The following is a 23,937-nucleotide window of genomic DNA, read 5'->3' as shown; positions in this document are numbered from 1 at the left end:
CATTTTGTTTTAATCGATTTTTTAATAACTTTTCTTGGGTTATTGTTATAGGCTGGTTCCGACCAGACGTGAACGACCAAGAGGCATCGTAGCAATTGGTTGATTAGAGAAATTCTAGCTTTCTTTATAGAATGGAAAGTAATTACCTATTTGCTTGATAGACATCAATGAAATGCATAATAATAGAAAGTAGCACACGAGTATTGTAAATGCCTCAGGGAGGACCGCGGAACATACCAACTCGGAAGGTGTGGGGGTGTCTGTTTTAAATAAAGTCTTGAGCTGAGTGTTAGAACGCCCTTAAAATATTTGTTGTTTTCAATTACTAATTATAGTGTAAGGATTAAACTGTACATTAACCCATTACTCCCGTTGCTGAACAAGTTTCTTTGACGACAACTACTTTTCCGGTCCCCCTACCCCCATCCCCGTCCACATGGTTCGTCTGTACACGCATATTGTTACAAATCAATGCTAAAGGCTTGAAAGCAGCAGCGAGCTCTCAGCTGCTCGCAGTCCGGCTCAGTCCTGCGCTGGCTACGCTGAACGGGCGGCTGCAACTGCGACAAAAAAAAAAAACTTTTGTGACTTTTCCTGCTTTGGCTTTTGCTGAAGATGACCTAACATCGACAGAGCCTCTGCTGGCCAGGTAATAGGGGATTTGTCCAGATACATGATCGTTATAACTGTGTTGAGGCGTGCATCACCGTGTTTCTTTCACCGCTGTGGAGTTCACTGTGGCTGCTCATGCTGGGTTTGCTGTTGCGACTCAAACGTTAGATGACAAACATTGTTGGGTTACTCTGGGCCATAAATCAGCAAGCAGGAATGTCTTTGTTTTCGTTGAATTATTCCATTTTAGACTCTGTCTCTGCTAGTTTAGGCACAGTGTAGTTTGTGGCAAGTAACGTTATCACTCTTTGTGGATGTCACGTTATTGCCTCCAGCTCATGTATTACAACGTTTCTGGACATAATTCGCTGTTGTGGAGTTTACAACTGAGTCTCAGTTTACTCGATCAGCCTGGCCAACCTGTTGCTGCATTAGTGGGTTGCACACAAAGCTCTGTGAGCCAGCAACCCCCCCATGGTAATAAAGCCCAGGCTGGTGTTAAATACAGTACCTGTGTAGGCGGAGAGAGGCAGTGTGGTCGCTTTGCAGCACGTATTGACATATGGCTCCTCACCACAACCTGCATGAGTGCTTTGAGTCATAAGGCTCGGTTGCATATCTCTCACCAATCTCCACTGTGCAGTTACATTTTTTTTTTTTACTCCTTTGTGATCTGTAATAACTAATTTCCCTGCTTTTCTAAGCATATATCAGAATTCTTTATGCTGAGGAGGTTATAGCACTAACTGTTTTTCTTGTTTCTGCACTGTACTTTGGCTCTGAGTTATGCTCTGCTTCATGCTCTTAGATGCTTGTTTGGAAAAGGAAATGTACTTATGACTTCTGGTGACTAGTAGTTCTTTTGATTACCAATGTTGAATCCACTTATTGTAAGTCGCTTTGGATAAAAGCGTCTGCTAAATGACTGTAATGTAATGTAATGCAATGTTGAAACTATGAGCCACTTTGTTCCTCCTCAATTTCAGTTCTGTTTTCAGAGCAGAGATAAAAAAAAAAAAAGGCTGCATCCTTAGAGTCTAATCAAAATATACATTGTGTTTATAGTCCATTGTTATGACTATGTGAGTCATACACACTGAATTTATGCTATTACACATTTATGAAACTGAAACAGAGCTTACACATGTTGATAAGACACTGATAAGAACATAAAGAGTAAAGTCAATTGTCTTTTTCTATCTATATATGTGTGTGTGGATGTGTTAGTAGCTACGTGTCTTAATCACAGCAGAGTTCAAACTGCTTTATTGCCTTCTTAGTTCAAAATGAAAGGCACTCTGATTATGGAGCGCCATTGCAGCAGAGCACGACACTTCTTATTTGTCAGTGTTTCTTTTCCTTTGTGGGTTAGGAAGTAGCTGTTGGTGCTTATGTTTACCCTCTCTAATATCGCACGGCAGTTGGTTGATCTTTGTGGACACCATAAACACAACACCACAAAGAACTGGTTTGGTACCAGGGTACCTTAATTGAAAATACCTGGAAATGTTTCTGGCTGCCACCATGGCAGCGGTTGTCCTTGACTTGCAGGGGATGGCTGGCTCGTTTGGTTGACTAAACAGGAATTACATTGCTGTAGTTTTCTCAAGAATCCGGCTCAAAGGTGTAGCTTAAGTTCAGGTCGGAAGTGAAGAAGAGAGCTGGCTTTACGGTTGAATCACATTTCAGCTCTAGTGTCTAATTACAAAGGGGATGTTGATAAATGCCTCACAAATACAGGTTAGGATCAGAGGAGTATTTCTGATCTGCCTTTCCAGTCTCTGGAAGATTATGATGACCACACCTGGCTTTGATTTAAAAAATAAAGTACAGCTGGAATGTTACAGCTTGGTGTGTTCCAGCAAATTGCATGTATCAAATCCTATCATGTGAACCTACTAATGTGTAGCTGTTGATTTTATCTGACAAGGGCTGGGCTGCAAATGTTCTTTATTGTTGCCAATATCTGAGTTTCGTAAAAAAAAAAAAAAAAAAAAAGTAGTCGTACCTCACTTTGACAATATAAAAATCAGTTTTCTACAAAACCCTTTTTATTTAATAAAATGTGCCTTATGCATATGTGTTAAATACTGGCATAAAATACCAGTACTACTAATACTTAGCAAAACTATTATTATATAGAATCTGGAAACATATGATGACTGACTATGTAAAAAAACATTGTGATCTAACATTCAATGGCCTTGTTATGGAAACATTTGGTCTTGTTAAAAAGGGGGTCGAAACCAAGCCCAATATCTGACTAAAGAGGAAGTAACACGTTCTCATCACAGTTGCTGGTATAATCACTTTTTGCTTTTAATGTTTTAAGCGAAGCCCAACTTTTTATGCACTGCAATTGTACTCAGCAACAGCTCTGGCATTGTTAGTCTGTAGACGTGATTTGGACATGCTATAGACATAATTTATGGAAGCAATTAAGGCCGGTGGGGTTTTTAAAGGGGATCGCTCTGCACTCCAGTGTGTGCTCAAGACGCGCACATTTGCAACGTCTTTGTGTTGCAGGCGAAAGGCCCTATTAGAGCTCCATTCTGTCTGTGGGCAGCTGTGTGCTGAGCGAGCCACTGGTCCATTCTCCGCCTGTGTGTACAACTTTCCCTCAGTCTACACACTGACACACACACACACACACACACACACACACACACACACACACACACACACACACTCTCTGACACTTCCACTCTGTCAGTTTCTCTCTGTTTGACTTTCTCTATATTTCATTTTCACTTTTTGCTGGTTGCCAGAAAGGTGAAGCAGAAAATATTTCTGTTTTACTAATACTGTGGCTCTCTTTCTTGTCCCTTGTTCTCCGGCCCATGGCATTATGCAAAGCTAACAGAAAAGGATTGTTAGCCATGCCTGTCTGTGCCTCCATGCTACTTTCCATTCATTTGAGACGCTTCCCTTTCTTCTCTGCGATCTGCAATCATAACCGCTCCTGCTTCACACGCACTGAACCTCATTAGACTTGGCTTCAGAGAGTTTAAAAACAAATGCTTTATTATTTCTTGTTGTCTGTATACTTGTTGTTCTTCATTTTGTATATATATATAGATTTGTAAGTCTGGCGTCTCAACGCCCACAGAGCGTACGACCTGCAGCTGAAAAGAAAAGAAAGAGGCATTCTCACATACACCAGAGAAGCTCTCCCCCAACCCCCCAAGACAGGCACCACTCTCTACTTAGAGATGAAAAGCATTCTGGGATGAAATAGGAAGGCTCCCATCAACCCAATCCACAGTGGTTTTCCTATGTGGCGATTAGCAAGGAATCATCTTAAGTTTAAAAAAGAAAAGAAAAGTTGTCTCAGCTGTTGCTTTTTGACTCTCAAATTAGTGATTTTATACCCTCTTGGTCTTAGTTTTGTCTGCATCTCAGTTTATTTTCCTGAGCTGCTTTGGATTGGCCTCTCCTCAAAATGTCAGCCATCACATAGCTCCCGACTGAATCGTGTTTATGTGGAGGTTAGCTTTTCTGTAGATCCAGTCTGGTGAAACAATCCCCCAATTGCATCCCTAGAAAAAAGAGAATTGACAGTTTCAGTTAGTGTTTGGCACAGGCACCCTGTATTTCTAGTACAGTCCTTTTACAGTCCTGTACAAGTTATGGAACGTCATACAGTTGACCTCAATGGCTTTTCCTCATACTAGCCTGACATTTAATGTGTAACATCCTTCAAAAGTAGCTTTTTGTGCAAGCCTAGGCTTGAGAACAGAGCAAATGTGTCACGAAAATCTTGCTTGCACAAAGAAGGCTAATTATCATGGCGACATTGTCATAACACCTGGCTCTCAGCCTCTGTGGTATATTCTAATTGGTTCTCAGTTATTGGGCTTGAGTCTGTCAGCGTGTTTTACATACACCTGCATGTGATTCCCAACGACTGCTCGAGGCTGAACACCAGCAATATTTACAACCAATTATCTTGCTGCAGAATGTGAAGATGTAGGATGGTGCAGATGAAGATCTTACATAAGTATTACAATAGAAAAGTTTAAGCCAATCATTAGTTGTCTGTTATTGAGCAAAATGTCACTTCTATCCTAACTCGTAACCCAGTAAAAGTAAAAAAAATGACTTTTTTGTTTCCCGTCATATGGACATCATCAGTGCACAGAGAGGGTGTAACAATTCAGTGCAAGTCTTTCATCAACAATTTGATCCAGTCACACATTCTGCCCACAGTTTGATTTGATAAATTAAATCATTCCCATGAGTAGAAGAGCTCTATAAAAGTTCAAACAAAGACGACAAATCATCATTATTAAAACATGTGTTCGCTTTTGACACCTTCTTGACAACACTTCTTCTTTCTGATCAGCCCTGCAGAATGGAGAGCTCAAAAACATTTTTATTTAACACGATTTATTTGCAGTGTAAACAGTCCAAGCACCCGAAATGACACTCTTTCAGTTGGCTTTCAAATATTGAACCGATGCATCTGTTGTACACCACTACTACACAGCATGCTGATCATTCACAGGGTCCATATGTGGAGCTGAGCCCCCTCATGAATGAATGAATGGACCGGTGGAATGCTGCTCATAGATTTATTTTTTTTTCCTCCCAACCCGTACACACTTTCAACCCACCCATAAGACACCTCTGCAATGTGAGCGTGATATTACCTAACACCGGTTATGTGGCTTTATTAGTTGATTGGTAGTGACAATCTGTATAACATCACTTTCTTACACAACATAGGAGTGGTTACCCTTACAAAGCTGATCAGTTGCAGGGGGATTGCTAGCAGCGCTGGAGGCTCCCATGTAATGTATCCCTGGTGGATTAGGGCTCTGGTTAGTGTGCACAGAACAGACTAGAACAGGCACTCATGGATAATGGAAGAAACCACAGGCGGAAAGGCCGGGATTGATGGGGGGAGGGGGGGGTGGGGGTTAGTGTAATTAGTGGGGTACCTGATGTATGGAGAGTCGAGGCATGCGAGGGTCACTCCAGGGGGCAAGAGGCCCCCATACCTCCCTTTACTCAAACTGAAACACCTGATCCTACGCCTGTCAAGCTTCTTAAGATTTCAGTTAACTAAGGTTCTGGTCTGAGACATGGGGGTCGAACCCCGAATAAATTTCAGGCTGCCTAAATAGAGAAGCTGTGTTGTGTTTGCAGGTTGCGTGTCACTGTGCTGCAGCTTCGTAAACAGGCCTTGTTCAATAGTCCAGCGTCCTATAACAAACACACTCACTGATAAAGAAATGATGAGTCGTTCAGATGTTGGTCTACTGTCTGTGTGATGTCTGCCTTACTCACATCACCAGTTGTCACTGTTGTCCTCTGTTGTGTATTGGGTTGCTATGGCTACCTATTAAATTCACAGAAACAGTGTACTACTTAGCAACTGTTTTATGACAGAAGTCCGAGAGAAACTATTCCCTAGAAATATCTGTGAAATCTCGATTTCACTATGTTTTAAGTTGGCCTTATCTTAAAGCTATCACATATGAGTAAACCTATTGGGGGTGATCCAAGTCACTACTTATTTTATGATGCAGCTTACATACTATAAATGTGAAATCATGTTGGGATGTAATGTTTGTTGTTGTTCATGTGAACTCTGTCACCGTGCTTGGTGGATATGACCGATATTGCGTTTGTCTCTCTTCATGTATTTGGTAACAAAGTCAGTGCGTTCCACACCCAAATCAGCAGCGGCATGTGACCACAAGGGAAGCACAACCCCGATACTGCAAAGGGAAGTGTGCTTGCATATGTGCGTTTATACTTGTGTGTCTTCTTGCCATCTTCACTTAACTGGACTTTCAGGTTGACTCTTAACAATGGAAAATTCACAATAATTTCTTTTGAACATCTGCATCTGTTTTCATTGCAGAGTTGTTATTATAGGTAGCCTCTCCTGTTTCAAAGCAACAATGAGGCAAATTATTCTTTTAAATTGCTACCAGGAACTTTAAGTGCTGGTTGTATTCCTGCAGAGCTTGATGATCCCTGTCGTTAGAGGAGCGATCAGGGGAATCTGCAACAGGAGTCCAGAACCTGACTACTGACAACGCAGTGTAACTGAATGAGCTCTTCCTTGTTTATGCACTTCTGAAGATCTAGCGGTGTAGTGGCGTGTTGGTTTTGGCTCGTGTTTCCGTGCCACTGGGTACTAGGGTGATGGCCAGTGGATTCAGTGGTATGTCTTGACCTCCCTAGGACCATTTTTACGACCTCTCTCATTATATGAGAGAGGGGTGGCTGTGTGTTCGCCATGAATTAACAATCCACACCGCAGACCTTTCACAAAAGAATGGCTCTTACTTTTATTCGGACCAGACTACCAAAAACCGGACTTGTGCAAAACTTTTCTTTTGGATGTTTTAATTTTGGTTCCCATGGCCATATCCACTATGCAAAACAAATACCGACGTCCAGCGTCTTGCACCATAAAATATGTTCTAGCGATGCAAGAGTGAATAGAGAAAACTGTTCAAATTTCAGTTTATCAATAACATGTGACCTTTTTGAAAATAAGAATCTGATACGCACACGGTGCTTCACTTGTATCCCACATGCAGTGTAATGTTGGTTTGGTCCTCGTCGTTTCATTAGTATGAAATTAGTTGGTTTCTTTCAGCCGCAGCCACCGATCAAAGTCTTGACACCAGACGCGCTCTGCACAAGTATGCAGTAACCAGAGCCAATTGGTGATGGACACCAAACACCCCGTCACAGAACTTTAGGGGGCCCCGAATAGGCTTCTATTCATCTGCCTGTACAAATCACTGCCTGGGCAAAGAGCCATATTATCTTAGCTGCCCTTTCTAGTGCCCTCCTGAGTCACTGGCTATTGTGAGCCAAGAGCTGCTGTCTGCACCCCAGAGTGCACAAGTCTGACTTGAATTACCATTAGATTTTAGTCCACTCTGGACGTCAAATTTAGTTAAATGAACTTAGAATGTTTTTCATAGGTCCAAACAATATCATAGTCTCCATTTAGGGTAGAGGGTTTTCTTCAGTTTAGTGCTAGTATGTGAAATGACAAATACACGATTACAGAGACCAGATTCAACATAACATCTCAGTAGACATTTGTTGGAGACAGGCGTTATTGCACTAGTATGTATGATAAACAGATGGCTACATGAGTACGTCTTAGTACGGCATGATAGCTGAAATGCTCCTGGAAAATGTCACATTTCTTGTAATTAAACTAACCTGAAGGGAGAAGTTGCACATCCAGCTGCAGGATCGTGCATCATTTGATATCTACAATGCCTTGTTTAAATGATTGTGTTCGATAAGGGAATACTTGTAGGCGAGGTGTCCTGCAAACTGATCTCATCCTGGATTTTTTTTTAGCATGACGGCAACCGTGAGATGTAGCCAACAGGACGACTCACTTTAAGTAGTGAAAATCTGATCTGATCAGTAGACGCTGCACACAAATGCTCTGCAGTTTTCTCTCCATTAAGCTCTGGTTTCCCCATCATGAGGAGTCGGTTCATTAAGTAAGCATGGCTCCAGGGTTGAATTCACACTCGGTCTGCCCTCTCCCATGACCCTACTTGCCAGTCACTACACATGCACACCAGTGCAGGACAGCATAGACCCACACGCATGTACAGACACACTTACTCGTTCTCACTATCACGGTGCTTTTTGAGCCCTAATGGAACACGTCTCACTTCAGTCAAACGGCACTCTGTAACAACCTTTACACATGGCCGTCATGCTCCTCAACTCCCACTCTGTCTGACAACCACGCTCGCACAAACCTTGCTACACTACCGCGCCCCTTACTCTGTGTCAGTCCGAATCAGCAAAGCAATCTGCAAAACTGATCAAGAAGAACATTCCCCTCTCCTCTGACTCCCACCACCAACTATAGCAGCCACTCTTGCCTGCGGAGGCCCAGTTGTGCTCCACTGACTCTCCGGGATAAATGGAGATAATGGGAGTCATATGCTAGCAGTTGGTTTGGGGCAGGCCTACGTGAAACATTTATAGTCCTCATGTAGTCATGGGGCTGGAGAAGAGGGAAGGGATAGAGATGACACAGTAAAGTAACAAAACATGACTAGACTGGTCTAACATTTCTTTATCAAACCACCTGTCCATCTTTTTCTTTTATGATGTGTCCCTTTTTCTGTTCGCACAAGTTACTGTCCCACAAAACTAATTTAGGAGCAAGTGCACACTTGCACCCTTCTATCTAATGCATGGTATAAACGTGCAACCACCCTTGCTTAACATGAAACCACATGTTACACGGGCAGGATAACATAGTCGGCCTGGAACATCCATTAGCTTCACGTGTTGCCCCTCAGCAGAAAGCTGTCATTAGTCAGGAGTTGATTGGGAGTAGGATCTGAACCACGCCGGTACTCTCTAATTGGAGCTGTCAGTGTGTTTGGTGGTTGGCTAATGACTGAGAGAAGCTCAAGGCCAAGGTCACTGCAGCTAGTCCTCCTTTTTTTTTTCTATGATAAAGAAAGTGTAACTAGACCTTCCCGTCATTTACCCAGATCTTTCCCATGTGCCAAGCAACTTCAGAGAGACAGAGTAGAGCAGACATGACAAGGCATGTTGAGCATATGGACCATCTGCCTTACATAGAACTCCCTCCAAGTGTTTTTAAGAGTTTGTGTTTACTGCCACAACTACTGTCTGTGCTTTACCATCTGCGTGGTGCAGGCAGTCGATGAGGCAACCGCAGCCCCATATATGTTCCTTCTCTGTTCATACTTCTTAGCCACATCTGTAGTCATGTGCTGTGAGTGATGCCTTTGCCCGGATTAACTTTGCTCTCTGTTACAGCATGTTTAGATTCCCATATGTGGATTACGTTGACAAGCCAAATGTTAAGGAAACTATTTCACATATGGCAGCATGTTTTGTTTGACAAAGACGGTAGTTTTATAGGCGAGTAGCTATATGGAGAACTGGGTGGTTAAGTTGCTATAAGTGTTAGGGTGGTGAAAATGCTGAATGGAAAAACACAAGTCAGCACTCCCTTTTCTACTATGTCAGCAGTGAAATTTTGCACAAAGTAGTTAAATTACCTAGTTTAAAATTCCTCTTCTGAATCTGTGAATGAAGCACAAACAAAGCATTTAAAAGGAGGTGGATTATGTTATTTGTTGTGTTGTCCATCCGGTCTTAGCACCATGCACTGTTCAAACAGCCAGGCACAGTAACTGCAGTCTGCATGCTTCTCCTCATGCAGGGGCAGTACTGGATGGTACATATTTATATGAATCCATATGAGCCTTGTATTAGATTGTTGTCTTCAGTAGATTTATGAAATAGAAATGTAAAAGCATTCATTTAAAATATCAAAGCAAAACTTAATTCAGGGGGCAAATATTTTAGTTGGGAGGCTGGACTTGTCCCACTGGATGCTATTTGCCTACCACTGCCTTAGGCTATGCTCAAACTTAAGCTTTTTTGTGACCAGACCAGACAGTGTTCTTTCTGTTGTGTCGAAGATATGAACCCAGTGTCAGTGTATTTACTGAGCTCATCACTTTCCGTCTACACAGGGATCGGCTGAAGTGTGAGAGACACCCTCCTACCTCCGCCATCAGCACTTGAGGGCTGCCTTGCAGATGGGAGGTCACCAACCGGTCGCCCGTTTCTCCCAAATGCACTATCTGCCCTCCGCCCTCGTCTAAGATGGCTGCCCGTGGCCTTCTCCTGAATCTGGACAGACTGGAGCAGAGCTGCGTGTTACCATGGTGATAATTTTCTTGAAAACACTGGAAAAGAAGAAGGGTGTCGATGATGTGAACTCCAACAACACCGAGAGACGGCTGGTGAGAGAAACTTAACCTTTTGAATTTCACACAAAGCAAACCAGTTGTTGCAGTCAAAGGGCTGCACGGCGTTTCACGTGTTAGGCATTAGCCAGCAAAGTGAATCGGGGATGTGATTATATTACATCGGTGCGTGACCACATGCCACAGATGACACATTTAGTCACGTATAAACTACTCGTTTGCACAATGCATGTAAAAATGTAAAAAAAGTATTCATCTTTAGCTGTCTTTAGTTGTCATTAATGTCACAGTGAAATGAAAACGAACTACTTTCTACAGCCACATGAGAAGTTCCCATATCAAGTTTCGTGTTCACCACCAAGAGGTCCAGGATGTGTTGAGCTTAGCGTCACACAAAGATTGAAATCAGGAGTTAAAAGCTGGCCTTATGTAGCTCAGTCCAAATAAAAAAAATTAAAAAAGCATTCTAACAACTCAAAGCCATTTTGTACAGCTTGTATGTAACACGTGTTAAACAGAAAATGGATATCTTTGTTAAAAAGGAGTTAGCTTACACACTGTATTTTACTAACCGTTGGGCCCACTGTAATAATATTGTAAATATTATTATATTTCCTTTTTTTTACCTGCACCGTGGTTTCATCTAAAGTAACGTTACAAAGCATGTCTTAAAATAAGAGTGTATCATTTTTATTGTAAAATGTGCAATCTGAGAAAAGCTTTCAGTCTCCCCGCTGTTCTCTCCCTGCCTTTTATAAAAACGTCATCTAACATGAAGATGACTTTGGTATGAAAAGTCCAGGAACCATTTAGGTGATCATTTTTAGCATGCAGGCCAATCTACACTATTGTTGATCTTGGCTGCAAACTATCCATTCAGCCATCCGGCCATTATCTTACACATATCCCAGGCCAGATGGCAGGGGCAGCATGGTTAGCAGGCTATTCCATACATCCCTCTCCCCAGCAACGTTTTCCTTGTGGCTTGTATCCACGATCTACTTCTTTTGGTCACTACCCAAAGCTCATGACCATAGGTGAGTGTCTGAATGTAAATGGACTGGGAAATTGAGAGCTTTGCTTTTTGCCAGCTCAGTTCCCTCCTCACCAAAACGGTGCGGTACAACGCCCGCATCACTACTGACACCGAACCGAACCCCGGTTTTGATTGCACCAACAGAACCTGGCTTTAAACTAAATCAGTTAATACATAGTATAATGGCTTTTAGAAAGTTTCGATGAATGTTGTCCGTGCTTAATATTAACGTTCACTCCTGAACTGGGGTTTTAGTGAACTAATTGTTCCATTTAATCATCTTCTGCAACACAACACTTTATTGTGGATTCTATCCCTTGTATCTTAGAAAACATTTTTGTTGTTGTGGCGATAAGCTCAAGGTGAGTCAGAGCAATGTATTGTGGCATTTCCCTTTTGTCTTTTTGTGCAGACAGCCACCACCCTGTTGTAAGAGGTGAACTGTGAGAGAGGATAGGTGTCTGATGAGAAGATTAACGTGTGTAGACAAAACTCCCCAAATAACGTCTTCTTTGTAAAAACTAGTGTATATAACAGATGTGGTTGAAGTTTTTTATAGGACTCTCTAAAGGGTAAAATTATTGTCCAGCAACATCGTAAAAGTTGTAGTAAATTTTGAGCGAACTGTGTAACAAGTTTTTGAGTCTGGTCTTACAAGCTTAAAATAATTACAGGCATTAGTGAATACATGTGCTCATTGCATTACTCATAAAGACATACATTTGGAGTCACGTTTCTGTCCACCAAATAAATGTAAGTCCAAAACATTCCATTTATTGTTAATATTAAGACATTGATTAGTGCAACCTGAAGTAAGCATTGAGGTTGAGTTACTGTAACTATTCTGTACTGTTGAATTGGGTAGATTCTACCCTCTGCCTGTATTTTCATATTTCATCAACCTCTATAAAAACGTAGCACCCAGGTGCCAGATCGTAAGAACGCATCCAAGTGGAAGTTACAAAAACAATGGACACAGCGCTGAAAAAAACAAATGTAGCAAAGCAAATCGGCAAACTCCGAACACTAACTGCGGTCAGGGGGCGTGCGCTTCTGATCATTGAGCCGGGGAGGAGGGGCCAACTTTTGAATGTTGTTTAACCAACAAATCCTACTCATTGTGTCTTTTTAAGTAAATATACTTTATCACGTTCCACCACTGGACCTACAGGGATGCAGAGATGAAATCATTATTGATTTTCTCATTTGATCGTGGTATGATGGATAACTTGTTTTAACTTTTTTCCCAAATGTTTTGGTTTGTTTCTGTGTCTCCCTGACTCTCTGTTTGCCTGTCCTCAACAGCGTAAGCTCCACACCATGAGCAGAGGGACCACCCTCTTCTCCTGTGGAACCGTGGGTGGGTTATCTCCATTTATGTCTCTCTGTTTGTCTTTCCTTCTTTGCAATGGCAATAAAAAAAAAAGTCCCATCTTTCTGTCCTCTGCATTCACTCAAGACCTGGACGCTGGACAGTACTAATGGTTGAGGTGGGGGTCCTTTTGTCATAACATACTTTCCCGAATGTAATAGCATAATGGATTGCCCCTTTAACCCCTTGTTAAGTTGAACCATCAAAGTCAGCGACCCCCACTATAACCGTCTCATTGTTAATCCACTCGGTCTCTCACTTCTCCCTTTCTCTGTCAGTCACTCATCCCCCTCTCATGATCAGGGTGCACCTGCCTCTACACAACGTTGCACACCACTCTCATGGGAGTGACTGTAATTGAATATGCTGTTGCCTATGTCAACAATTTCCCTTTTGGCTCCGTCAGTGTCACAGTAATTGCCCCCTGTGTTAAAAGACATGCTACTGTAAATTCAAGCCCCCGCTATCATGTTTCATGCGTTGTGACGTTACAGGGAGGAGCATGGCTTACTGTTTCCACTGTTAATGTTGGCATTCGCATTGTCTAGCACGTCTTGTTAGTTCAACCAACACTTTGTATCTTGCTTTCAAAGGATGGCCTTTTGAAGTTCATCCCTTTCTCCCTTTGTCAAGACATTCCTGTCAGGTCGTCACTGTAGCCCCCGTACATTGTTTGTCCGCCCAAAACAATGATTTCCGTCCACAAGTCTGTGAGAGAGCGTGCCAGAAATAGAGACAAGCATCCAAAAGGACGGGAATTTGGATCAGCAAGGGGCCCTTTTTGCCAAAAGCTTGAATAGATTCACAACATGACCACTTGGCTTCATAGCTCAAGCCACTATGGCACTTTACTGTAGGTGTATTATCTCCCACAACTGTGTGATAGACTCTTTTGTGCAGATGGGGAAATGGCTGGCAAGTCATGCTGCTTTCCGAAGCATATATTGCTAACCACTTGACTAGCGGGAGTGACTTGCCAACTGCTTCACTGGCTGATTCTTATCATAATATGTAGATCAAGTTTTTTTGAATCAGCCGTCTTTGGGTCCAGGTTTTAGATAGTCAGGAGTGTAGACGCTTTTTCTGTTAGGTACTTTAAAAACAGCACCCATAACCTTTAGTGGAACGACTTGCTTTGTACTTGGTTGGAACAGTCAGACTTAATTGGTGATCTAGGATTTCTATCATAGTTTATTGTCTGTATCTATGAAAGTAATGGAGACAGGAACTTGATTCTAATGCTTGGCACCAGAACAATTTACAGCTGAGCTTTTCTCTTCATGTCCTCCAGCTGTTTATGTGAAAAATAATCAAGACATGGCAGACAGTGATCTTTTTGAGTAATGCTGTTGGCAACTCAACCATTCAATATATCATAATGAACACTTACCATGTTATTAAAAAAAAAAAGACATTTAAGTTCTTCAGACATACAAAATATGAATGCTTGCTGTCAGCTTTCAGTACAGTTACACAAGAGCTGTGTTTGAACTGTGCAGCGAGTCCCAATCCTGTCATTTACCATAGGGCAGATGACTGAAGAAAGATTATTTGTTCAGATGCATCAAAGCTTTTCTGTTGATTTTTGTGCTTTGCTGTGTTTAACTAGACTCAAATGACCCTACAGAAAGTGTGTTCAGCGTCTTCGTTACTGCAGTTACCAGACAATAATCTCCATCTTACCCTTACATCAACCATTCCCTCTTGCCTCGCTTCTGTTTGTTTATGCCTCTTGTGTCTGTGTGATTAAGTATTAAATGTTCCTTCCAGATGTTTTTACCTTTCTTTAAGCTCAAATTCATCCTGCTGAGATCAACATATTGCAAGTTTAGGTTTATATTACCAATAAGATAGAGACATACAAAAAGAGCTGTTACTGAGGTCCATGAGAATGAGTTTGTATGTTTTGAATATTGCAGAGGCAGATAGGTGGCTGGATCTGGGGCAAAGCTGTGCCATCCAGCAGAGAGCTCCCTGCCAGCCTGGTGCCAGTCTGGAGAGCCTCTGGGATGTGATGCCTGAGCCGGGGAGCTGGCACTGGGCCAAGGAGCCAGGCAACGCCACGGCAATCACCAGTTTGATAAGAGATCTGAGCCTCAGCAACAGCGGCATGACCACCCCCCACTCCCCCACCACGTCCACCACTGCTCACTACACCACTACAGCTACCAGCCAAGCTCCTACGGCACCACCGAGCAAACGTCAGTGTCGCTCTCTGTCGTTCTCTGATGAATTCAGTGGGTTCCGCTCATCTTGGAGGCCCCAAGGCTCCCGAGTGTGGACAACGGTGGAGAAAAGAAGGTGCCACAGCGGAGGAAGTGTTCGGGGAGGATCGGGTTTCTCCAGTGGTCATCTTCCCACCATGCAGCGGAGCTCCAGCTTCAGTTTGCCCTCACGCTCCAGCATACCCTCAGATGGTGCAATGGAGCTGCCATTCTTCAACCAGCGGCTGCCTCCCCACCCTCAATTCACTGCCTGTCCAGTCTCCCCTACCTCTCCTTCCTTACATCATCACCACTCCCGCCATCACCACTTCCTCAGGCCGCTCTCCCTCTCCCATGAGCAGATCAGCCTGCCAGAGCTTCAGAGGGAGGAGGCGTCGGAGGCCAGCTCTCCAGACTCCACCCCAGAATTGGGGAGGCGAGCCGGCCTGAGAGCCAGGGCCATGGGGTGTCTGTCCCGGAGCAAGTCCCAGCCCTGCGTGCTGAATGACAAAAAGATTGGTATGAAGCGCAGAAGACCAGAAGATGCCCAGGAGCAGCGGCCCTCCCTGGACCTGGCAAAGATGACTCAGGTTAGCTGAAAATGTCAAACACATGGTGACATGCACAGACAAGCTCACACACTGACATTCAGGTGAATGTGTGTCATTATAATTTAACTAACTTCACAGTTTAGTATCCTTTATATGCACTGATTACATCAACATAACATGTTCTTAAATCATAACGTAAATCAGTATCAATTTATTTTGTAATCTTGCTTTAATGCTGCAAAATGTCCTATAGCATTTAGTTACATCCTGGACTAAACACACTTACCACACATACAAACACCTTTTTTTTGTTCTGAGATCAAGGGGGCATTCAAGAGATCCTCAAATACAACTGGGCCTGTTTATCTATCTCTGAGTCTGATCAGGAACTGGACTAAATCAAGCTGAATTAAGTTTTCTGGGTCGTCGGTCCGAAACTTCAGGGCTAAGTGATATCAGGCCTCCCTCACTTTAACTCAGGGAGTGGTGCTTTCTGAAGAAGCATTCCTCATGTTCGGTCACGCTGCCTAGCGCCACGCTCTGGCAAGCCCGGCTCCGGTTTATCATTTAATTTACTCTGTTGGGTAAACAACTCGTCCGAAGGTTGGACCCCTCACCGTTCATTTGCTTCCTCTCTACTTCTACTTCTGCCCTGTATTCCCATCTTTCATTCCCAGTACTGCTTCTTTCTTTTGCCCTCTGTCTACTACCCGGCAGCTAGAGCAACCAAATGGGATTCATAATGGGGATATTTGGATGAGTTCTGAATTGCTTTCCCCAAGACAAGAGTTTGTTTGTTCTTTGGTATGGTCAGAGGAAGCAGTGTAACAGCCAGAGGGTAAAAATGACCCCAGGATAAACCAAAACTCCAAATAGAACTGTAGAAGTATTTTAATGACATGTACTGTTTTGATGCTTGGCAGTGCTCTGATGTTTTTACAGAGCCCAGAAAGATCTCGATTCCTCACATCCTGCCTCATTATTCATTTGAATGCTCTTGAAATTCTACATAAAAGCTATAGCAACAACGGCGGGCATCAACACCAAAATCCAGCCTGTGCTCAGACTCTTGAGTATTTCTGCTGTCCTACACGTATCACTCGTACGACACACTAAAATCCTCCTTCAACGTACCTCCTGTCTCGGAAATATGGTTCTTTTCCTGTTCCCCTAATAGAAAGTACCATCAATGTATCCTTCTACCCCTCCCTTCCTCTTCCCAAAGATTTCTGTTCCCAGCCAGTCACCCTCAGGACCTAGCCAGGGTTGGATCAACAAGGCTTTGGTAATGGAGCCTAGCGAGCATGTTTCCTCTAGTCATGCCAACTGCTAAGAGGGGAAAATCAGGCACGATGATCACACATGTATGCACAGATACACACACACACACACACACACACACACACGGAGTCAGTTTACGTTAGCTCTGGTCCCAGCAGTTTTCTGATTCAGGAGCACACATTTGTAGATGAGCAGTCAACAGGCAGAGCCATAGCTGTGTACTTAGTATGTACTTGGTTGAAATGAGTCGGGTTGTGCAGGTTTGATTCCTTATTTAAGTATCTACTGCCACTGTGTTTACTTTCTCACTCTTGTGTATGCCTGAAGTGAGGAAAGTAAGCAGCAACACAGCAAATGCAGCACATTTACTCACTTACTTGTCTTTCTCTTCCTACGCTACTCAGACTGAACTTGATGTTAGCCTCCTTGACAATGACCAGTCCAGGTTAAAGGCTGCATGTACTGTGCCCGGGAAGCTAGACAAGCAGTGTTGTGCTATGCCACGTAAAGACCTGAAGCACCTGTTGAAGATGCTCGTAGTTGAGACAAACTACCTCTTTAACCTATGACAGTGATAGCTAAGGGAAAGCTCTAGTGGCTGGCAAACTGTCTGGAAAAGAAAGTGATAATGCGCAAACGCTGGGCTGGTTACAACCTGTGTCTGTTAACCTTCAGGGAACAGCTGAGATTTTTTTTTTGATTTGTACCTGCAGTTACTTGTGACATATCTGGCATTAGACTATTATTTCTTCAGCTGTTTTAGGGAAAACTGGATATGTGAACTAACCACTGACAGTGACGCGCTTTCTCCTTTCCCCCGGCTATGCACACACACACTTTCCCCTGGCTACGCACACACACACACTTTCTCCCTTTCACTCCTTTCATCAGCCTTGAACTGAAAAGGCATCCCACTCCTATGGAAGCATTTGACAGGCTAACTGAAAAATGAAAATGGAATCTTGCATTTGCATTTGAATTTCCCACTTACTTGTTGGTAGCGAAAATGCTAATTGCATTATTGAATTTTGATTTCAATTTTGACCTAATTAATGCATATGTAATTGTGAAATCAAATGCTATTCCGCCAAATGCTTCTATACTGTCTGCCCTGCCTCTGAGTGTAAACTAAGAGTCATTACTTCTCTCACACCTACACACACTTGCCACCATACTTTATCCATTTTATAGGTGTGTTTGGATGAGTAATACAGTCCATGTAAGAAAAACAAAAAAAAGTCTGCATTTTACATTTTTTTTATAGCAAACACTGTCACTTGTCTCCCCATTGAAGAGATGTTTTTTCTTTAATTTGATGGACTCTTCAATGCAGAAGTCTGCCGCAGGTTGGGGTGGGGGGTTAAGGATTGTGCGGGTCAACATATTACAAGCCCCCTGGTGTGTTGTCAGTGGAACATGGTGTAACTTGGCCTCTAGAATCCTCAACCACGTCAATGAAGGCGGGTGTGAATTGTGGGGATGCATGTCATGCTTAGCGGCAATAGCTCGACTACTGTAGGGATTTACGTGCGACCACCCCCAAAATTCCTTGAATATTCTTCCTGTCAGCCTGGTGCATCGGTTCATTCCTCTGTCCGCTGCCTCATTTTGATCCCAGACTGCCTTTTTACCTTGGCCGTTAGTTGTTGTTTCCTCTGCATAGAGTGGGTGTAGCGAGTTGTCAGACGGGGAATTTTATGTCTTGATTCTAGGTCACTTTACTGAATGATGGTTGATGCAGCTCACACTTTGCTTTTGAGGAAATGGCCCATGTGAAATGCCTCGTTATACATTTTACAGAAAAATTACAGGCCATCATTGGCTTAGCTGTGTTAGCAGTATGGGTGGTAAAAGGGGTGTGTTCAGCCAATGCCTGTGTGTGTGTGTGTGTGTGTGTGTGTGTGTGTGTGTGTGTGTGTGTGTGTGTGTGTGTGTGTGTGTGTGTGTGCAAGAGTGCCTGTGCATTCAGGAGAGAAATGGCAGGGTGAAGAAAGGGGCTATTATTTCTGCAGGGAAGCTGGCAGGCAAACTCCTCACCCTTTCTCTATTAATATCTTCTCCCTGGCCCAAGTTCAACCTGCTCTGCTCGCCTTTCTCCATCTCCCTCCATTCCTGAGATGGCACACATGGTGATCATAGCTGAGCGTCAAGCCCCACAGGTATGAGAACACCTAGGTGGGCGTCTTGAGGTGTGGTGCTCGAGGTTGAAAAACTACATGATGTGACTTGTCCCAAAGGTGCTCTGTTAAGCATTGCCAAACGGCAGTGTGCAGTCACCCTTCCTTGTTCAGCCTTTGATTCATCTCAACATATTTATCTTATATAGTTTCATCTTACTTGTATGCATTTTCACCTTTCTGCCGTGCATTCTCTCTGCGGTACAGTGAATGCCTGACAAATACAAAGAACAAAGCAAAGGCAGACACAGACAACAACACAGATAATTGATGCAAAGGTGTGCAAATATGTAGTCTGTCTGTCAGGAAGGAGTTAGGTTGTCCTGTCTTCGCCGGCACCTCTCCTTTGTTTTATAGTTGTTTGCTGTTGGAGGTCTGTTTCCCTGTCTTCCTTGGAGCCGTTTGTGGCTAGATGTTGTTAATCTGACCTCAAGAAATGTACTCGTATTATGAATCTGTAGATATAATGCCAGTACCCGCATATTGTACCATTATAGAATAATGGAGGATATCTAACAGAATATCAGTTATATACATAGTTTTTGGACTTTTAATGATAAAAAAAATAGAAAAGTGGCACGCTTTTAGAGAATAATCCAGTGTGAACGGAATAAAGTTGTAAACCTTAAGATTTTCATTTCATTTTTGATAGTATTTATTGCCAGCCAGTTTAGTTTTTTAACTTCTTCCGTCTTCTTTATGAAAATAAAGCATTAATCTGCTCACAGTGTGTTTGGACGTACTGTAAACAGATACAAGACTTGCTGTGCGTTCCAATACCCGTACTACCATAGTATTCTAGAAAAAGTATGCCCTAATACATAGTTCATTAAATGCAGTGTGTCCTCTAATACATCTGGTCGCATTTTGCAGAATGCAAGCCAGCATGATTTTCTGGCTAATCTGACCCACAAACTTCTGCCTAGCAAATGGATGTTATGACGAAGTAGTATGTCCAACCGTGTGTACTTTATCAGGACAGCTGCAGCTTGTACTAAAAGTAAAAAGAAGTAGTATGTGATTTGGAACGCACTCTTGCTCTTCTTCTTTTGCACATCTGGCGTGTTTGCTGCCCCCAGTGGTCGATATGTGTGTCATACTATTAAAGCACCATTGCCAAATCACATAGAGTTGAACACTCCACTGAGTTTGGGCCCGAGACTTAAACATTTGTACTCATTTGAAGGATTACAACTTTAAAGTGCCAATTATTTTGTCAGAAACTGATTAGATTAATAAATTAACTTACCCATCTGCTTGTTATGGCAGTGATTTATGTGAGAGATGTCAGCATGAGGTTAGAGAGCCTAAATGTGCGTGGTTATGGTGAATATGGTGAGTGAGTGAGTCCATCTGGGTGGGGGTCTGCTCAAGTGAAAGGAAAAAGCACACAGGCAAAGCTGGGTACACATCAGAAATCTAACCCTGCTCCCCCAACACAACCTCCCACCACACCCACCCAAATCCCAGTCAGCCTCAGCCAACTTTATAGAAAGCATATTGTGGAGAAGCTGCCTCTCCCCCTCCTTTCTCCCTTCCTCTCGTCTCCTCCTCTGCTGTGATAATTAGTAGTGGGGTAATACCGGGGGTTGAACAGAGAGAGCGAGGGCTCAGAAATCCCCTTTTCCACTCCAGTGGGGTAACTACAGCAAAAGCCAAAAGGCCTCGTACTCCTCACATGAGCACCTTTAAGCATTTGCAGATGAGGTATCCTGTGGTTGAGTAGCTTACATGTAAAGTCAATCCAGCACAAGGGAGCCAACCTTCAGACAGCCAAAATCCTGTGTTGTAGTTTTATTTTGGATCGTGCTAAATCAGAGCAGGGAAAAGAGTGAGTCTACTAAAGTGAGACTTAAGACAGGGAGACTCCCAGCTCATTGTAACAGGAAAAGCAATGTCCTAACACACTAAAGAACATTAGAGGTGTCCGTCATGTAAACCGAGGCTCTATAGAGAAAACCTCATCTCTATTCACCTCCATGCCTCCAACATCTGCTGCTGGGGCACTGCAGAGATCATTAACCCCTTCACTGCGCTGCACGGCTGCCTCTCTTTGTTGCACGGAGGAATTCAGGGTGGAAAGAGAGCATGAAAGACAACTTCTTAGTGAATTAAATCTCCTTAAGGTCAAGTGCAAAAAACGCAGGCAGTTGTTCACATACAGATTCTCCCCGTCTGTCCATAGAGTGCAGAAACTACAAAATATCCTAACCACCATACAAGTTTGGGTTCCCAGTATGTGTTTCACATTGGCTTCAGCTGTGATAAATTGGCCTAGAGCACAAGTTTGAAACAAGATACCTTTGTGGTTTGCAACTCATCTCAATGTTTTGTGTGTTGGTTTTTTTTCTGAAGCCAGAAGGTTTTGTGTATATTCTTGGGCGGCTTGTGTGTCTACTTGTGTGTTTGCGTGTTTACACACTCGCATGCCGTTGATGAAAGGGAACGTCAGCTCTTGGCTGCCCAAACTGAAACCCAATTTCAAACTGACATCCAGGAAAACCCTGAGCTTTTATAGCCTCATTAGAGTGAAGCCAGAATGTGAACATGAGCTGAGGAACACAAACAAACATCTATTTTCCCTCTTTGTCTCCTCTATACAGAAACTGCAGACTTTTCAGAGCTTGAGCTGCCCCGGATTCTCGGCCACCGACGGCTTCCAGTCAGGCCTGCCCCCTCCCACCTCCAACCAACCAGATTCGGACTTCTCTGCTGTGTCCGAGTTGGGACTGGAGTCACGGCAGGAAGTGGCAGGAGATGACGAGGAAGAGGATTCTTCCTTCGAGGAGCTGGATAGCGACTCGGCGTGTAGCGTGGACTCGCGGCCCGGCTCTCCTGGCGGTAAACGCACCCTCTGGAAGGGTGGGACACAGAGGGACATTTTCCAGCTGGGGGGAGAGCTCGATCTTGATCAGATTGAGAGAAACTGAACATTTTATAGGAGATTTAAAAAGAGTGAGTCTGGACTGTTGTGGAAAGTTACTGGACATTGATGATGTACCGAGATTTGGCTATTAGGAAGGGCTGTGAGGAAATGGAGGAGTGGACTTTGAAAGAGAAAGAAAAGGAAAGTGATGGATGAAAAAGGACTAAGTATGTTAACGACTGCCTTTTTAATGACACATTTGCCTTGAACATTCTTACTGTTTGAATCAAAAAGCAGTGACCTTAGTTTTTTTTTTATTGGGTATTCAGCTTAACTCAGGAGTAGGAAAGTGAGGGTTAGTCTTAAAAAAAAACTTCCAGCCCCCACTGTCTTTTCAACCTGATGACCTTTCCAAAGTCAGCTAACCTTAGGTTTGTAGTACTGTAGCAGTAGCTGGGCTCGCCTGTATTTAGCTCGAGTTTTTATTTTTTTTCTCAGAGAAAGTGGGGGTGTCAGGAAAGGGGTGAAACAGAGGGGGGGGGGGGGAGACACACACACAACATGAAGACTTATCTTCTCAGACTTACCCTTGACCTTCCTCTTTTTTGAGCACACATGAAAATCAGATCTTTTTGCTGAATGTAGGCTCAATAAGCTTTATGAGGAGTTTGGATAATGACAGTGCCTTCTTTGGATGTTTGCTCTACCGGTTCTCAATCGAAGCCACCTTTTCTGACCTTTTTTTTTTGGTAGTTTCTTAATATGCAAATTGTATATTTGAATTAAACACTGAATCTCAAGGTATCAGTTCTAATATCAATGTATATTTTTCTAAGTAACTGTTTTTTATGAGTTGTTTGTGAAGGAGGAAAACACAAGGCCTTTTCTCTAACAGAATTGACATGAAATAAATTTACAACCTGCACTCATATGTCTGGTTTGATTTCAGCTCATTAATGGATGCTTTGTACTAAGACATATTTCACTTTGACAGATCAAAGGTCTGAATGAGCTGCTAAGTTTCCAGATACCCTTTAGAAGTTGTGCCCACTTCCTGCTTCACATTTCAGAACCATTTTACTGAAGCTCACTCATTCGTACTTCATTGTTTTGAATGTCCCTGCATTTCTGATGTATCAACATCTGGTGTAATGCCCTGTTGTTGCCCACCAGCCCCAAACAAAATGGCAGGAAGTCTAGACATGAGTTATCCCTGGCCTGTAACCCAGCAGTGACCAGAGGAAGTGATGTCAGGAGAAAATTTCCCTGGACCTGTGAGGCAGACGGACAGAAAAGTGTGTTCCTCCCTGGGATTTCCTATCAGGTCTCTCTTATGTCTGTCCAAGTCACTAAAACAAACTTGAAGCACCTGCCACCTGTTATAAGACCTACGTCTTTGCGGGTCTCTCTCTTTTTAAACGGCATTAAAAGCTTGTGTTGTCACTATTACTGGCCACCGGGGAAGCTGAATGCTGACATAAAGAGATAGGACAGATTGTTTTTCCAACACGGGGAGGAAAGCCCTGGCTGCAGAACAGTGTTTACGTCCAAAACAGGATGTTCCAGCCAGTTGCAGCTTTTCCTTCGTTCATGGCCTTGAAGGAAGGTGAACTCAGACATCTCAACCCTGAGGTGTTGGCTTACACAAACACGCACCCAAACACGTACCACACACACACACACACACACACACACACACACACACACTCATTCAAAGGCCCTGAAATGGATACTGAGTGTGCTTTGCTTGTATATGCAGAAAACCTGTCACCCGGCCAAGCAAACTGCATTAGCTGTCACTTTTTCATTCCCAATAGGTGAGAGATTGTCTCTCCGTCTCTAGATGTTGCAACAATAAGGATGAGTTGCTGAAAAGAAGGACAGCTCATATTTAGAGGATGGAAAACAAAAACAGGCTCAGACATCTGTTCCACGCCTCACTTCTTTGACTTGACACAAAAAGGCTGGAAACACAAAATCCCGTAGCCATCAACAGCAGTCTGGTTGCTCACTGCTCCCAAAGGTCAGTGAACTACACACACACACACACACACACACACACACGTTTCCTTTC

General features: G+C 43.2%; 1 protein-coding gene across 1 annotated transcript; it reads left to right on the top strand.

Annotated features, from left to right (window-relative positions):
* The first annotated feature begins 501 nt into the window (after window positions 1–501).
* fam53b (family with sequence similarity 53 member B) lies at window positions 502–22,792 on the top strand. The gene is made up of 5 exons (XM_068720639.1): window positions 502–649; window positions 10,140–10,412; window positions 12,718–12,772; window positions 14,704–15,578; window positions 21,601–22,792. The coding sequence occupies exons 2-5, from the start codon at window positions 10,332–10,334 to the stop codon at window positions 21,925–21,927; spliced, it is 1,338 nt and encodes a 445-aa protein (XP_068576740.1). The 5' UTR covers window positions 502–649; window positions 10,140–10,331; the 3' UTR covers window positions 21,928–22,792.
* Window positions 22,793–23,937: the final 1,145 nt, after the last annotated feature.

Source organism: Cebidichthys violaceus, unplaced genomic scaffold (genome assembly GCF_023349555.1).
Source record: "Cebidichthys violaceus isolate CVI_PGR_0920_01 unplaced genomic scaffold, fCebVio1.0.p SCAF_10, whole genome shotgun sequence".
NCBI lineage: Eukaryota > Metazoa > Chordata > Actinopteri > Perciformes > Stichaeidae > Cebidichthys > Cebidichthys violaceus.
Note: the sequence above shows the minus strand (reverse complement) of the source record. Positions and strands in the feature narration are given on the sequence as shown.

Bases quoted from the DNA above. Each gene is read 5' to 3' on its own strand.
- fam53b (XM_068720639.1), top strand. From the start codon at position 10,332: ATGGTGATAATTTTCTTGAAAACACTGGAAAAGAAGAAGGGTGTCGAT. The intron at 12,773-14,703 runs GTGGGTTATCTC...TGAATATTGCAG, and splicing joins CTTCTCCTGTGGAACCGTGG to AGGCAGATAGGTGGCTGGAT. The intron at 15,579-21,600 runs GTTAGCTGAAAA...TCCTCTATACAG, and splicing joins ACCTGGCAAAGATGACTCAG to AAACTGCAGACTTTTCAGAG.